Source organism: Phalacrocorax carbo, chromosome 5, assembly GCF_963921805.1.
Source record: "Phalacrocorax carbo chromosome 5, bPhaCar2.1, whole genome shotgun sequence".
In the NCBI taxonomy this organism is placed as follows: domain Eukaryota; kingdom Metazoa; phylum Chordata; class Aves; order Suliformes; family Phalacrocoracidae; genus Phalacrocorax; species Phalacrocorax carbo.
Genome location: NC_087517.1, coordinates 56,073,264 through 56,087,307, shown reverse-complemented (window position 1 = coordinate 56,087,307; position 14,044 = coordinate 56,073,264). Strand labels below are relative to the sequence as shown.

The 14,044-nt window shown below is 38.9% G+C and overlaps 1 protein-coding gene across 2 annotated transcripts in view; it reads right to left on the bottom strand.

Annotated features, from left to right (window-relative positions):
• Positions 1-1,685: 1,685 nt before the first annotated feature.
• Positions 1,686-14,044, bottom strand: part of USH1C (USH1 protein network component harmonin) — a 51,799-nt gene continuing 39,440 nt past the window's right edge. For both annotated transcript variants that reach the window (XM_064452610.1, XM_064452612.1), the window contains exons 16-21: positions 7,849-7,890; positions 7,488-7,541; positions 7,244-7,343; positions 5,707-5,816; positions 4,944-4,999; positions 1,686-3,045 (exon numbers count right to left, since the gene is read on the bottom strand). In XM_064452610.1, coding sequence (XP_064308680.1) covers positions 3,033-3,045; positions 4,944-4,999; positions 5,707-5,816; positions 7,244-7,343; positions 7,488-7,541; positions 7,849-7,890 — 375 coding nt within the window. In that variant the 3' untranslated portion in view covers positions 1,686-3,032. The remainder of the gene's footprint in view (positions 3,046-4,943; positions 5,000-5,706; positions 5,817-7,243; positions 7,344-7,487; positions 7,542-7,848; positions 7,891-14,044) is intronic.

Here is a 14,044-nt window from a genome sequence, read left to right as displayed (position 1 = left end):
AGATGTGAAGTCACAAGTCCCCGATGTAATCCATGTCCAGTTCAGCATCTCCAAGGGTATGCTGAAGACAACACTGTGACTAACACGGCCAAGAAATTCCTGAGAGAATAAGAATGATTGTTAACAGTTCTGAGAAACCCTTCCTCTGGGTTATTATCCCATAGAGAGAAACAGTGGGTTTTAGCAATCTTAACCAAACAAACAGCTCTGAGAAACTAGACATATTCCCTCTGAGATTACAGCGAATGAAAACCAAAAAGCCATCTTATGTTAAAAGCTGTTTGAAGCATGCATAATACTGTCAGTGAAGTACTTGGACTTCTTCCTGCTTTGTGCACCAGGTCAGAGTTTCCATACTCCCAGAGGAAACCAAGCATTGGCTGAAAAAAGAGAAAGTCCCATCTACCCTACTGTTATCTTTTCACAGCTGGCTTGACTGAACCGGGGTGAGGCATGGGCACATGTAGTGACTATTACAGCCACCAGAAACCAATGCAGTAGCAACTCAGATGGGCACCTGTTCTGATGATTTACATCTGGGACACTCTGCTCACACATACCAAATTAGCTGAGAGGGAAGTTGCTTGAAAACTGTATTTTCTTGTAGCTTTCTCCAACTCCTTGAGCTAGCTGGGAAATGAAAGATGTGATCCAGTCCCAGGGCACTGAAAGCCAGAAATAAAGTAAAAAACCCTACCCCACTAATGGCTTAAGATCATTTTAAGATTTCAGAAGTGTCAGCCTCCTTTTTTGCTAACACCACCTCCCTACATTGCCTGAAGCAATTTTTCCATCCTAACACAGGTTAAACACACAAAGTAACTCTTATATACATGAAGTAGCAAGCAGTAACTATTTCCTCAATGGCCTCTCATGCATTTTAAGCTGTATCCAAGCAAATCAAGTTAGCAGGGTAGACGGGGAAAAGACATATAGTTTTGTGAGTAAGAAGCAAGGCTACAACTCAACTGTTGGTACTCCCACAGATTTCCCAGCTCAGTCTTCTGTGCTCCTTTTGTCTCTGGAAAAAATAACACCAGTAAAAATATTTCTAATATCTAACCTTAACATTTTCTGTATTATGTTTCTTCGTGTGCTGAGACAGTGATTAGCCCGATTAAGCACTGACTGCAGGCTGAAGTTCATTACTGGTGCATTACTGTGGCTCTCTATTTGCTGGTACATAGCATCAGAGCATCCCTCAACAGAATGTTTGATAGCATCACTCATCTATCTGCATTGTCATACAGTCCAGATGGCTGCGGTATGTAGGCAACTGGGAACCAGAGCAGCAGCAGGAGTACATCCTGCTGCAATTTTCCCTCTGGTGCTAAACTTGATGCATTTGGATTAGTCTGTTGGTTAGGAAGTCTACAGCTCTGGGTAGATGCACCCAAAGACCTAGCAAATGAAGTAAACCAGAGCAGCTGCTCTCAGTAGCTTGCCAGTTATCAAATGGCCAGGTTTGCCCATAAAAACTCAGTAAACGATCATGCAGCTCAGCTGAGTGACAATTCCCTACTGTGCAGAGTGAAATTTCTTATGAGTTCCACAAGGGTTACATTGTGTTGCAAACAGGTCTGTTATTAAAGATCAACTCAGGAATCTGTGTACTTTAGCAGGTTAACTATTACTATGATGTACAAATGCAGAGAAAAAAGGAAAAAAACAACTTCTTCCATTTGGCAAATGTAATTTTATTTCTGGATTAGTTGTAAGAGTTAAAATTGTAAACATTCTAACATGTGTACCCTTGCCAGACACATTAATTGGAATACTGGAACAAGACTGCAAATGAAGAAAGTCAATGTAATTAATCATCTCCACATAAGCACAGAGTTCTCAGGAATGTAATTTTACTTCCCTGTGTTACAGAAAGGAGAGTTTCCAAACCCTGAAAAGGCAAGACTTCAGTGGGAATTTGATATGCCAAAGAACTATAAAGTAGCTCTCATTAGTCCAGGTAAGAAAAATCTAAACACAATATGAAGAACAGAATACAAACTGGTAGATACAAGGAAGGAAGGAAAACAATGACATTTTTAAGGAGCTATCTTGAGAATATAAAGAAATTACTAAGTCTACAACTGTAATCATACATATTTAAAGTCAGGTTAGTAAAGATTTTATAATCTCGAGGAATTTATCTAAACAGAAGACACATAGTCACCATGAGCAAAATGTTACACTTAGTGACTTCCTACAGTTTATTCATGTCTGTAGCCTCACTGAGAATGAAGTACAGAACTGCAGACTGAATCACACCCAAATTTTCCACCCATATGAGGGAGTAACTTTTGCCACCAATACAAATATTGGTAGTATAACTGTGACTACACATAATGATTTTATCTGGACTACTTGCTAGATGTTTAGTTTGCTGGTAGAGAAGATTCTTTATACTGTGTAAACGTCACCAAAATTATTCCTTATAATGCTTGCTCTCCTGGTATTACTGGTTCTTTCACTGACAGGGTTTTTATAGTCAAAAAAACCCTCACAACTGAGCATCAGAAATGGACATTAAGAAAGCTACAAGAACGTAAGTGAGAAGTTACCTATATACATTCCCATTTCCCCATGGAAAATCGCTATGTACGGAGTAAAAATATAATCCTTTTCGCACCCAAACTGGCCTGTGAACGTGTAGTCACAAGTGTTGCATGTCGGAACAGACGTCTGTGTTCTGTCTTCATTTGCCATTTTGGTGTCTATTTCCAGGAAAACTGGAAGACAATTCTCAAAATTTAGCCCCCCAAAACAGCAAAAAATAGACTTGAGTTCTCACAGACCAAACTATGCTCACTGGCAGTCCTTCTTGATGATCTTGCAAAAATTTCTTGCTGTATGTCTATGGAATGATTTTAAATTACTCAAATTACCTGAAGAATCTGAAGTCTCAATTTACAGGTCTGATTTTTCAAATTTCTGTCAAATAAAGATGCGTTTCATCTAGTTATTGATTTCCTACTAATGTACAGAGCAGCAGGTTTCTGCAGGGGAAAGACTTCATTTCTCCAGCGTAGCCTTCTTCAAAAAAATGTCCTGCAGAAAAAAAGGAAGAGAGATAGTGAAACAGATGCTGTTAGCTGTAGTGCAATTTTTAGTCTTTTTGGTAAGCACAGTTTCATATAACTAGATCTCAGCTGACTCATTTTGATTTGTATTGTAAGTAATAATTGAGAAGACCACAAATACCCACATGCAACAAGAAATCTTACTTTGATTCTTCTAGAGATCTATGACACTACTTACAGTAATTACAGCATAGAAAAACCATACACAGTAAACTGAGTTTGTGACACAAGGATAATTTAGGGACAAACCCATTGTACAGTGGCAAATTAAGACAGGCAAACTTCAGTGAAAACCAAACTGTCATGAATAGTTGTTTACAGGCACATTGTCATCTAATACAAATGGAAACTTGTTCTTTGGACAAGCCTTAACAAGGAAGTAATCTGTAGTTACTTATATACTTATGAATTCACCAAGCCACAGCAGTGGTCCACAGATAAGGAAAAACATTAGATTAATCCTACTTGTTTAGGCAGGGCCTAACAAATTTTATATCCTGGCAGATGATAAACCAGTTCTGCAGAGGACCTCTAAGGGACATAATGAAATAGACAAAATACTTATATTTTAATAGGACAGGCATGGCAAAAGCCCAAAGAACACTCCAGCATGCCAGGAACAAAAGCAAATTTGGCATGCAATGCACAGGCAGGCACATGCTGAAAAAGTAATGCAGCCTCACGATGGGCAGTCATATTAACCCACGTCTGGCTATTCACCATGAGGGAACACTGCAGTGGCTACAGCTGCAGGAGATACCCTTGTCTGTACACAGGTGCACTGCCTTCAAAAACCTTTCTGTGTATGTTGGGACTGACTGTTGATGAGGGAATAGTAGGGCTAAATACACAGGATATGAAAACAGAAATAACAGTGACAGTTATTTCCTTGCTTGTTAGTTTATGCGCAGGTATTAAACACAATTTTACAACAATCTTCAGTCAGTATTAGCCAGTAAAACTACACTGATTTACAGCAACTAATACTCTAGTATTCTACATAGAACAAAAGTCCAGGTTAACAGTGACTATAGATTTTTTTCTCTGCCATTTTACTTGGTAGTAAGGATATCTTCAAATCTTTTCCTTCAGTCAAACTAGAAAACATTGGTTTCACTTTTGAAACTATTTGTCCAAAGTAAAACAAGTTGTATGGACTTGATACCTCTATCACATTTTAAGTCATGGATTCTTGTTTGACACCTAGGCTGATTATCATTTATTTTTTTTTTTTAAAAAAAGGACTCTATGACTGTCACAAATTGTCAAAACCCTCAAATCACTTAACTCTTAAAAATTTTACACTTAGATTGGCTTAGGCAAAGATAGCAACTGCAATCTAATTTAAAAACCCCACAAAACAGAATTAAATGTCTGGTTGTGATGAAGAATGCTTATGGGCATTTCTTCCCCCAAATTATGATCCATGGGACCAGAGTAAATGATCCAGACTGAAGTAAGCAATTTAAAAAAAAAAAGCCAACAGAAAAAAAATCCAACCCTCCCAAAAATCCCCCAAACATCCCAAACAAACCAACAAACCCCAAACCCCATACAAACCCAAACACCCACCAAACAAAAAACTCCCCAAACCAAACAAAAAATTCTTAAACTTTAAACCAAAAGTATGAGTGTGTAGTCACATACACCCAATTCTGAGAATCACCATTCTGAAAAGTCTGGGAACCACTGCTGTAATGCATCATAGCTACTTATAACTATCAAATTAGCAACCACCTGATGAAGAAGGTTATGCAGTGCACAAGTAGTAAATACTTGAAATACATCTGATTTAAAAAAAGCAAAGTCTATAGACTATTGTTACTAGCCTTTTAATCCCCAGAGAAAGCAAGCTTATGCACTTACATGTCATCATCATATTCCTTCAGAGGTGATGCTGCAATGACTAAGTCAATCCAGTCCTGAAAAAGAAATGCACAAGCAAATATGTGCTGCTAAATACTGGTTTTAGAGATGGTTAGTGGAGCACCATGGAATATCAAGTAGAATCAGGAAGGCAATCTATTCCTGGGAAACCACAGGAAGCAGCAGAAAGATCTCTCTGACTTCTATAGGAAGACCATTTCAATATTGAACTGTTTGATTTGTACCCTAAAATTAAAGAAAAATCTACTCTTCTTGCAACAAGCTTTTAAAAATAATTATTCTAAGAATCATCCTTTATTTGGTCATGTTTGCAATCAATACAGTTCTTGATGAGAAAACACTCTCTGGAGCTGAAGTGCAGTGTTACTTGTACATTAACAAATCAAAGATAAGATAAGCTATTATCACAAAATTCCAATCAGCTTGCAAGTCATTTTCAATATCAGAGAGAGATTCTACAGATAAATGTACTATAAACACTCAGAATGTAATGTGTTTAAATACCAGTCTTGACATGTGGCTAAATGCCATGAACTTTCACAGTAAAATACATGCATGATTTTCAGAGATGCTATATATCAACATCTGCTGCAGATTTCAGCTCACTTTGGTAGTACAAGGCATACCTGTTATTTTTGATGCCTGCAACCTTATTTGTGTTGATGTGACAATGTCATGAAAGAAAAGTATAACTCGTATGAGCATTGGAGGTAGAATGAAAAAGTATTCCAAGGTTACTTACCCCACCCATGTTCCAAGCTTTTGCTAGAGTTGCCTGTGCTTCTGCCAGCTTGCTGTCAATCAATATCTTGCCATTTACAGCTAGTATTTCATCCCCTTTCACTATGCCTCCTGGTGAAAAGATCAATATGGTATACATACAAGAAAGTGAAAAAAATTCTGAGAGTCTTGTCTGTCCCGTATTTAAGCAGTACTGAGTATAATGAAAGGTGTCTTCACTAGATGTGAAGGCTTACACTAAAAATTGACATAGACAGGAAACTTTGCTACAGGCAAAAGCAAAAGGAATTTTTAGGTATGGAAAAGCAACACCAACCTCTTATTGATCGTGACTAGTAAGAAACTAGTTCAATAAGATTTTTCTGTGGTAGCAGTTTCCACGTCTGGGTAATCTGTCTGTTCAGCTCAGCTTGTAAGATGTGGTTGACTGTAGGCTGTTACTACTACAGAAATGGCAGCATTACTTAAATACCTGAGGGTATAGGTGGCATTTGTCAAGGGTTTGCAGGACTGCTATTCCTCTGCAAAAGCATGTGGAGTGTTCAGTCCTTAGAATTGATTTTGACTTTCTAATCTGGAATGAAGCACAATCAGCTAACTGGGACTGGATTCAAAGAAGGGGAAAACACAGATGGTAAGGGGACAGCCTTTGCTATTGAAGAGCCTCACAACAGTGAAGAGTTAGAGAAACACAGTACTTGAAAGATCAAGTGGCTGAGATGTTTCCACAGCAAGAGTGACTTGAATTAGGTCCTTGTTGGGACAAGGTCAGCAAAGACAACGTAAGGAGATATTGTCTTGCCTGTCTACCTGGTCATCACAAGGAAAGGATGAGAGAAGGCCACCAGGCAAAGCCTGGATGTGTTGGTATGCATGTTTTGTGCCTTCCAGGGAGCTAAGCTGTTAGCCAGAAGGCTCTGGCTTTTAGTGGGATTTTGGGAGTAAAGCCAGGTGTTTTAGAAGACAAATTACTATTGACAGTAGCATTAAGAACAAAACCAAGCAGTGTAGTGTAGCCATGGTCTAGTAATTGCTTTGCACATGGAAGTACTACAAATGTCATTGCTTGAAAGCTGTGAAATAATGGAGACCATACTCTACTTCCCTTAATTAACAGAATACCCCAGAGAATCAGGTGTTGGCTTGTTTGTTTTTTTGCTTGTGGTGTTTGGCTTTTGTTTTGGTGGTGTTTTTTGTTTAATATCAGACTGAAAAAGGGGAGTCTTTATTAAGAAAACAGCTCTACGTTTTCAGGCTACATTATTGAAAAGTCTGTTATGATAAAAATACAGGAGCAGTGACCATTTGTTCTTAAATGCTATTTATAAATGTTACATAATCATTAATTTAAGCAGAACCCTTCAAACCATAAGCTTCTCTCTCTGAGCTGCTCTTCGAGCAGAGACAAAACATGGCTGGCCTTGGACAATCTAAAAGTGCCTCTCTATACCAGGCATACCTATGAAGTCAGTCAACAACTCTCAGTCAGCGTAAGGAACCACTTTGCAGCAGCTTTCAAATTCCACTTTGCTACTCACCGTGTTTGTCTGCAGCACCACCCTCATAGATGGCAGACACAACTATCTTTCCAACTGGAGAATCAATTCCTCCCTCGACTGCAAGGTCTAATGATCCTTCCTGTTAAAAAGTTTTAGTTCAGAAAAGGCTGTTAATTTTTGCCTTCAGCAGGAGCTTAATCTTTCCTCCTTCCCAGTAAATGGGACTACACATGAAATGCATATATGAACACTTTAAATATCAGTCAAGTAATATTGTATTTACCTTTTTAATTCGTAATAGCCGTACATCTTTCCCCATAATCTGCTCTGGGGTAAACTATGAAAAGATATAATGATTAGTCACTTCCACCTTGGATACACAAAACAATTAGGCTGATCTATGCAATTTATGGGAGAAAAGGGACCTTTCCCTCCTCCCAAATAGTGTTAGAGGAAGATCAGAACACCAGATCACCTTTTCCTGTAAGAAACCTCCCCTTCAACATGACTAGAAAAGACAAATATGCAAGCCCCAGCAAAACAAGAAGCAACAATCCTACCCGCTCCCAGCCCTCAAAATCAAGGATGCGGATTTTCCCTGTGTATTTCATATTAAAGAGTGAGACATATTTGAATATCCTTACCATTGAATATGGATCAAAATCTTCCAAATATTTCTGGAAGCCCTGAGAATAAAACAATACTTAATTGTAAAAACATCAGGTTCATGCACACACTTAACACGCAAACTCCGTTTTATTTATTAGCGAGAAAGCATATAATTCTGTAAGCTATGAAAGAAGACAGTAAACAGATAAAAGCACATAAAGGTAGCAAATAGTCTGTCCTGACAGTCAGATGACATTTCAAAACCTTATGACAGATCAACAGTTTGAGCTAGTCATACTATGGAGTACCCTGTCAGCTCTGGGGTTCCTCTCTACACCTGACAGAACAGAAACAAATCTTGAAAGCATTATGGGCAGGTATGTTCTGCCACACTCTTCTGAGCAGCCTTTATTGGGAGTATCACCTTGTTGAGCACTAACACAGGCAGAAGTGACAGGCTCCAATTCACCTGTCAGCAACACTACTCCACAGTGTCTTGGTTTTAGGACCCTCTTCCAGCTCCCTTCACTCCTCCTTTCAATGGAGTTTCAGGGAGCTGGCTCCGTACCACAAGTGAACACAGGACAAAAAAAATTTTTGTTTTCATATGCTTCTGTGGAGGATTAAAAAGTTTTGGCAGGGTGTGTCTAAAATGGGGAAGATAATATTGCAGTTAGGTAGAGCAAGTTTTAAGCTTTGAGAGGACCTACAGCTTCCTAAATTTTCAAAACCTAATGTGTTACCCTTGTCAGATGAACGCTGCAGAGAAAAAACAGGAGTTACCTTTCCTGCAACGATGAGAGTTCCTGAGTCAGCAATCAGGATTCAATGGTATTTGGCTGGTGGTTTCTTGAGGAAGATTAGGAGTTACTAGATTAGACTGTACGGGTGAATCTGGAGATTTATAAAAACTCTGCACTTATCCTCCATGTTAAAGTAAGGACTTCAAGACTTAATAGAAATCTTTACTTGAGGCACCTAAATGCTGTACCACTCTTGGGGCTTCAAGCTGCAATAGCCTAGGGATATGGGAACAACACAGCATCACACAATCCTTTGATACAGCAGGCAAGCCAATATCTGACACAGGCCAGCGATTCAGTGCATGATCAGGCTTGATATACTCATTATTGCCCTCTTTTCTACTGGAACCATCTGATGACAAATTCTATTCCACTCTCAGACTCAGCCAAATCTTTTTCCACTTGTAAATTAAATGCACAGCTTAAGGTTCCTCTGGTATCTTTAACAGCTGGCTGTTAAATGACAAAGTTGCAGCAGAAAACACTAATGCTTCCTCATATTATCAACTTCTTCATCTCTCTCAGTTGCTCTATAATTTTGACATGACTATGAATGATCTTTTGGGTTCAGATCTCATCCTTACCACCACTGTCTCTGACAAGGTCAGTGAGCACTACTACACAGGTCTGCATTAGCAGACCCTCAGACATACAACAGTGCTGCCCATTTGTCTAACCACGCTTATACTGACCATGCAACAGTGGTGCTGGTGACTCTTTTATAGACTGGCAGTCATTACACACATGCATACCAAATCATACAGTGTGAACCCTGGCTTTCCTGCAGGCTGCCTCTCTCTTCACCTTTTCCTTGAGATCAGAAGACCAACTTAAGCAAATCTCGTCCTTGTTCTGTGTTTCTTCTGAAACGGAAGCAGCATTTGCAAGGGCTGAATCATGACTTTGTCTACACAGGCTCCAGAGAGCTAAATCTTCAGGGCACAACTGCAGAACTTCTGCTTACTGCCACAAGTGGGTTGTTTGGTTTGGTTTTTTTCCCCATAGGGAAGTAGGTATTAAAATGGATGATGGGACAGAGTGTAACCTCAGCACGTTTGCTGATAATACCAAGCTGGGAGGAGTGGCCAATACACCAGAAGGCTGTGCTGCCATCCAGTGAGACCTGGACAGGCTGGAGAGCTGGGCCGAGAGGAACCTCATGAAATTCAACAAGAGCAAGTGCAAGGTCCTGCACCTGGGGAGGAACAACCCCATGCGCCAGTACAGGCTGGGGGCTGACCTACTGGAAAGTGGCTCTGTTGAGAAGGCCCTGGGGGTGCTGGCGGACAACAAGCTGACCATGAGCCAGCACTGTGCCCTTGTGGCCAAGAAGGCCAACAATATCCTGGGATGCATTAAAAGGAATATGGCCAGCAGATCAAGAGAGGTTATCCTCCCCCTCTACTCTGCCCTAGTAAGACAGCATTCTGAGTACTGTGTCCATTTTTGGGCCCCCCAGTTTAAGAAGGACGTGGAACTGCTTGAGCAAGTCCAGCGGAGAGCTACCAAGATAATCAGGGGGCTGGAGCATCTCCCTTATGAGGAAAGGCTGAGAGACTTGGGTTTGTTCAGCCTGGACAAGAGAAGACTGAGGGGGGATTTCATCAATACCTATAAATATCTAAAGGGTGGGTGTCAGGATGATGGGAGTAGACCCTTTTCAATAGTGTCCAATGACAGGAACAAGGGAATGGGCACAAATTGAAATGTGGGTGACAGAGCAGTGGCACAGGCTGCCCAGGGAGGCTGTGGAGTCTCCTTCCCTGGAGACATTCAAAACCCACCTGGAGGCGTTCCTGTGCCCCCTGCTCTGGGTGTGCCTGCTCAAGCATGGGGGTTGGGCAAGATGATCTCCAGTGGTCCCTTCCAACCCCTACCATTCTGTGATTCTGTGAAAAGTACGTTTTGGGAATAGGAACATGAGAGATCTTATTTACATTAGTACGGGTTGCATTAGATATGTTAACTGCTAACTTTGAGGAACTAAATAAATGGGAATTTGGTCACAGACTTCAGTGAGAATAGAATTTCACGTTGGGGGAAACACCACCAACCATTAATTCATTTACAAAGTATATTAATATTATGAATAGTAATACTAAAATTGTAAGAGAAACATTTTACAATGATAGCTACCTAAACAACTCATAGTTTGAATAGCTGAATTTGTATTGACATTTGGAATCATGGCTAAGTTAGACATCTCTGGTCTTGGAGCAAGCAACTTAGAGGGAAGAACTCCAATCTCAGCCAAGTCACTAATTCATTATGCAATCTAAAGGAAGTCATTGAACTCTTTTTGTCCCAGGTCGCCCTCATGAAAAACAGATGTTGCCCTTGAAGAAAGTTTTCCTGGGAAAATAATTTTTCAACAGGGAAAAAAAACCAAACAAACCTAAAAACCCCACAAAACCCCCAACAACCTGCGAGCAAAGAAGTGATATGATCTGGATCCAATAATGTACAAATACAGCTATGATACAATGAAGACATCCACTGAACTGTAATAGATCTTCCCAGAAATGGGCATCACAAATTTGGAGAGCAGAGGGTGGACTCCACATCCAAGCAGGAACTAATGAACCAAGCAACACTGAGTGGAAACGACCGTGCTACGCTTACCTTCCCACTACTCAGGACATCTCAGGCAAAAGAGTTAAGACCATTCTAATCCTTTCTTGATTTACAATAACATTCATAGGACTTAACATAAGTAGAATCTGAAACATTGAAACGTTTTATTGCACTGAAACAACTGTCTGAACTTTTAGATGAAAAGTAAAGTTACTACTTAAAAAAAGAAAAAACCCAACCAAACCACAAGCACCTAAGCCAATGGTACTGCTCACTAAAGTTTCTAGAATCAATAGTCAATAGCAATTCAGACCTGACTGATACAAACAAACAAAAAAAAATTAAGAGAAACCTGTGACGATGTATCAACATTTTCCAAAAGCCCATATTTACTGAGAACAAATCTGTAATATATACAGAACAAACATTCAATGGCAACAGAACAATCTCAAAGTTTGAATTATCTCAGTCAAATCCAGTCTCCCCTTCTAGATCTAGATTGAAACTGACCAAAAGAAAAAAAATTAATCTTTATGATGTACCACTCAAAAGCTCACACTGTGAGCTGGCATTTTCATATAACGTGGCAATGCATCTACCTTAGGTGTTTTACACAGAACCTGGCACATTTAACAGCAGCAGAGAAGTTAAGCCTGAAGTTCACTTCTTCAAGGGACCATCTATTGAGCCACCAGTCAACCAAAGACAAAAAGATGAAAACTTCATCACTATGACAGAGGAAAGCAATAAAAGTAGTAATACAGCAGAAAAACCCTACACAATACAGAAAAGCTATAGGAATAAGTGCTTTCCACCACCAGTTCCCCTGATTTGCTGCCAATAACTATGTTATGACAATAGCTCTGTTTGTTAAACTAAGAAACTAAGAATGATTTTTTTTTTTACTGAAAGCACTGCAATTGGACACAAAAAGAGACAAGGAAACCTTAGGAATATTAAAAAAAAACTTGCCAGTATCAGATCAGTTATCACTGTTCAACTATCTTAAAGATTGCATTACCATATAAGTAGTCACAGGTGGTTCAACCTGAAGGATTTACTATCCTGTCTGTCTTCATCTGTCTAGACTAGCAGGAGCCACAGGCACACTCTGAAAGTTTACAAAGACTAGCAGTTTTCATGCACTAGGGTTGTCTTGCATTGTCTGTTTTAGAATCTGACAACAGGATTAGAAAGGAAAGTTAAATCTATGATCAATCAAAACAAGAAGTACCACACAAAACACGGAAAATGTTATTTTACTTGTTTTTTGTTAGATCTAAATGATGAATTGTAAACCACCATCCTTTTAAACATCTCTTGCGGCTGCAAAAGAAAGAAAATTGCCAAACTGGATATTAACTTCTTGCTGTAAATAAGTATCACCTACTCACAGATAATCTCACTGCTTTTACTGCTCTTCTAGGGACTGAATCACACTTGCACTTGTTAGTGTTTGTTCCCTATACCATTTCAGATTGGAAGAATACACACAGTGAAATAGTACTGTATACAAAGAAGAAAGAAACCTAAAGAAGCTACATAATAATGCACATTTCCATACCACAAGATTCTTAAAAGTATTTTCCATTACTCCTTTTATCCCTAATTTCTACAGAACAGTGCTGGGGTCTCTTCTTCAGATTTTTGAAAAAAAAATTGAAAAAGAATTGGACAAAATGCTGGACAAGTAATTTCCAAAATATTGAAAAGTCATTATAAATATATATTATACATTTAGGATTTGATCTCCTAGCAGGGTATATCCTATATTGAAAGGTGAATTCTGTTATTAAATTCCTCATGAAGTTGAAAAGCTGAAAGAAGAGATACGTGTATTTGGGCTCATCCTGAAAGAAGCGGTTCTCTCAGTACAAATTACTAGTACAGGTTCATTCCTCATAATGAAATATTCCTTCTCAATTTAAGAGACTTATTTCTGAGTGGTATTGCTTCAATTTGGACATCTACAAATAATTTCACAATATTGATTAATCACTGTGGGATTATATTTTATTGTGTTGAGTTTAAGTTATTTTAACCCCATATTGATTCTGTTTTTCTTTGACTTCCAGTGCATTAACAAAATGGTACACTGTAGTTTGAAACCACTTAAAAACTTATGTTACAAAAATTTTCAAAAATAAAATGGGCTAAAAAAAATTTACACAAAACACTCCACACACCTCTCCAGCCTCCACTCAAAACCCTGCATCAAATTAGGTAAAGTATTTGAGTCTTCTGAAACAAGAACAACTTTCTACAGACTATACTATGGTATTTACATTTCGTAATTCAATTTGCTTTAAAATAAATTACTATGTATCAGTTTCACTACTGATTCTATCAGTGTCCTATAATCATACCACTTCTTGGAAAAATATAACTATTCCTGAGTTAATGAAAGACTTGTGGTCTATGTTTAATTAGTACAGAGACTGAGATTTTGTCTTGAAGAACTTTTGGGCAAGTCTGGCAAGATTTTCCCAAAACTCTTCAGCTCCTTTTTAGCCACTTAGAAAAAGAGATTTATTTCCTTTCAGCACAAATGATTTTGGTATAGCTGTGGCCAATAATAACTGAAATTTCCAATCATCACATGTCCTACTGCACAACATATAAGCACCCGTCTGAGGTGCCTTGACTGCAGACCTGTGGAATCAGGCTTCAAATCTTGCAAATTAGAGGAAAGCTTAAATATTCATTCCTCCTTTCAGAAATGCTGCATTCAACCACAAAGGAGTGAGGGAGGAAAAATCTTTAGTAGTAGCAAGTGCATCAAAGCCTTCTAACTCACACAACAGGATGTTTGTGATAGTTGGGAGAGCAGAGACTAATGTTCATGTTGGTTTTG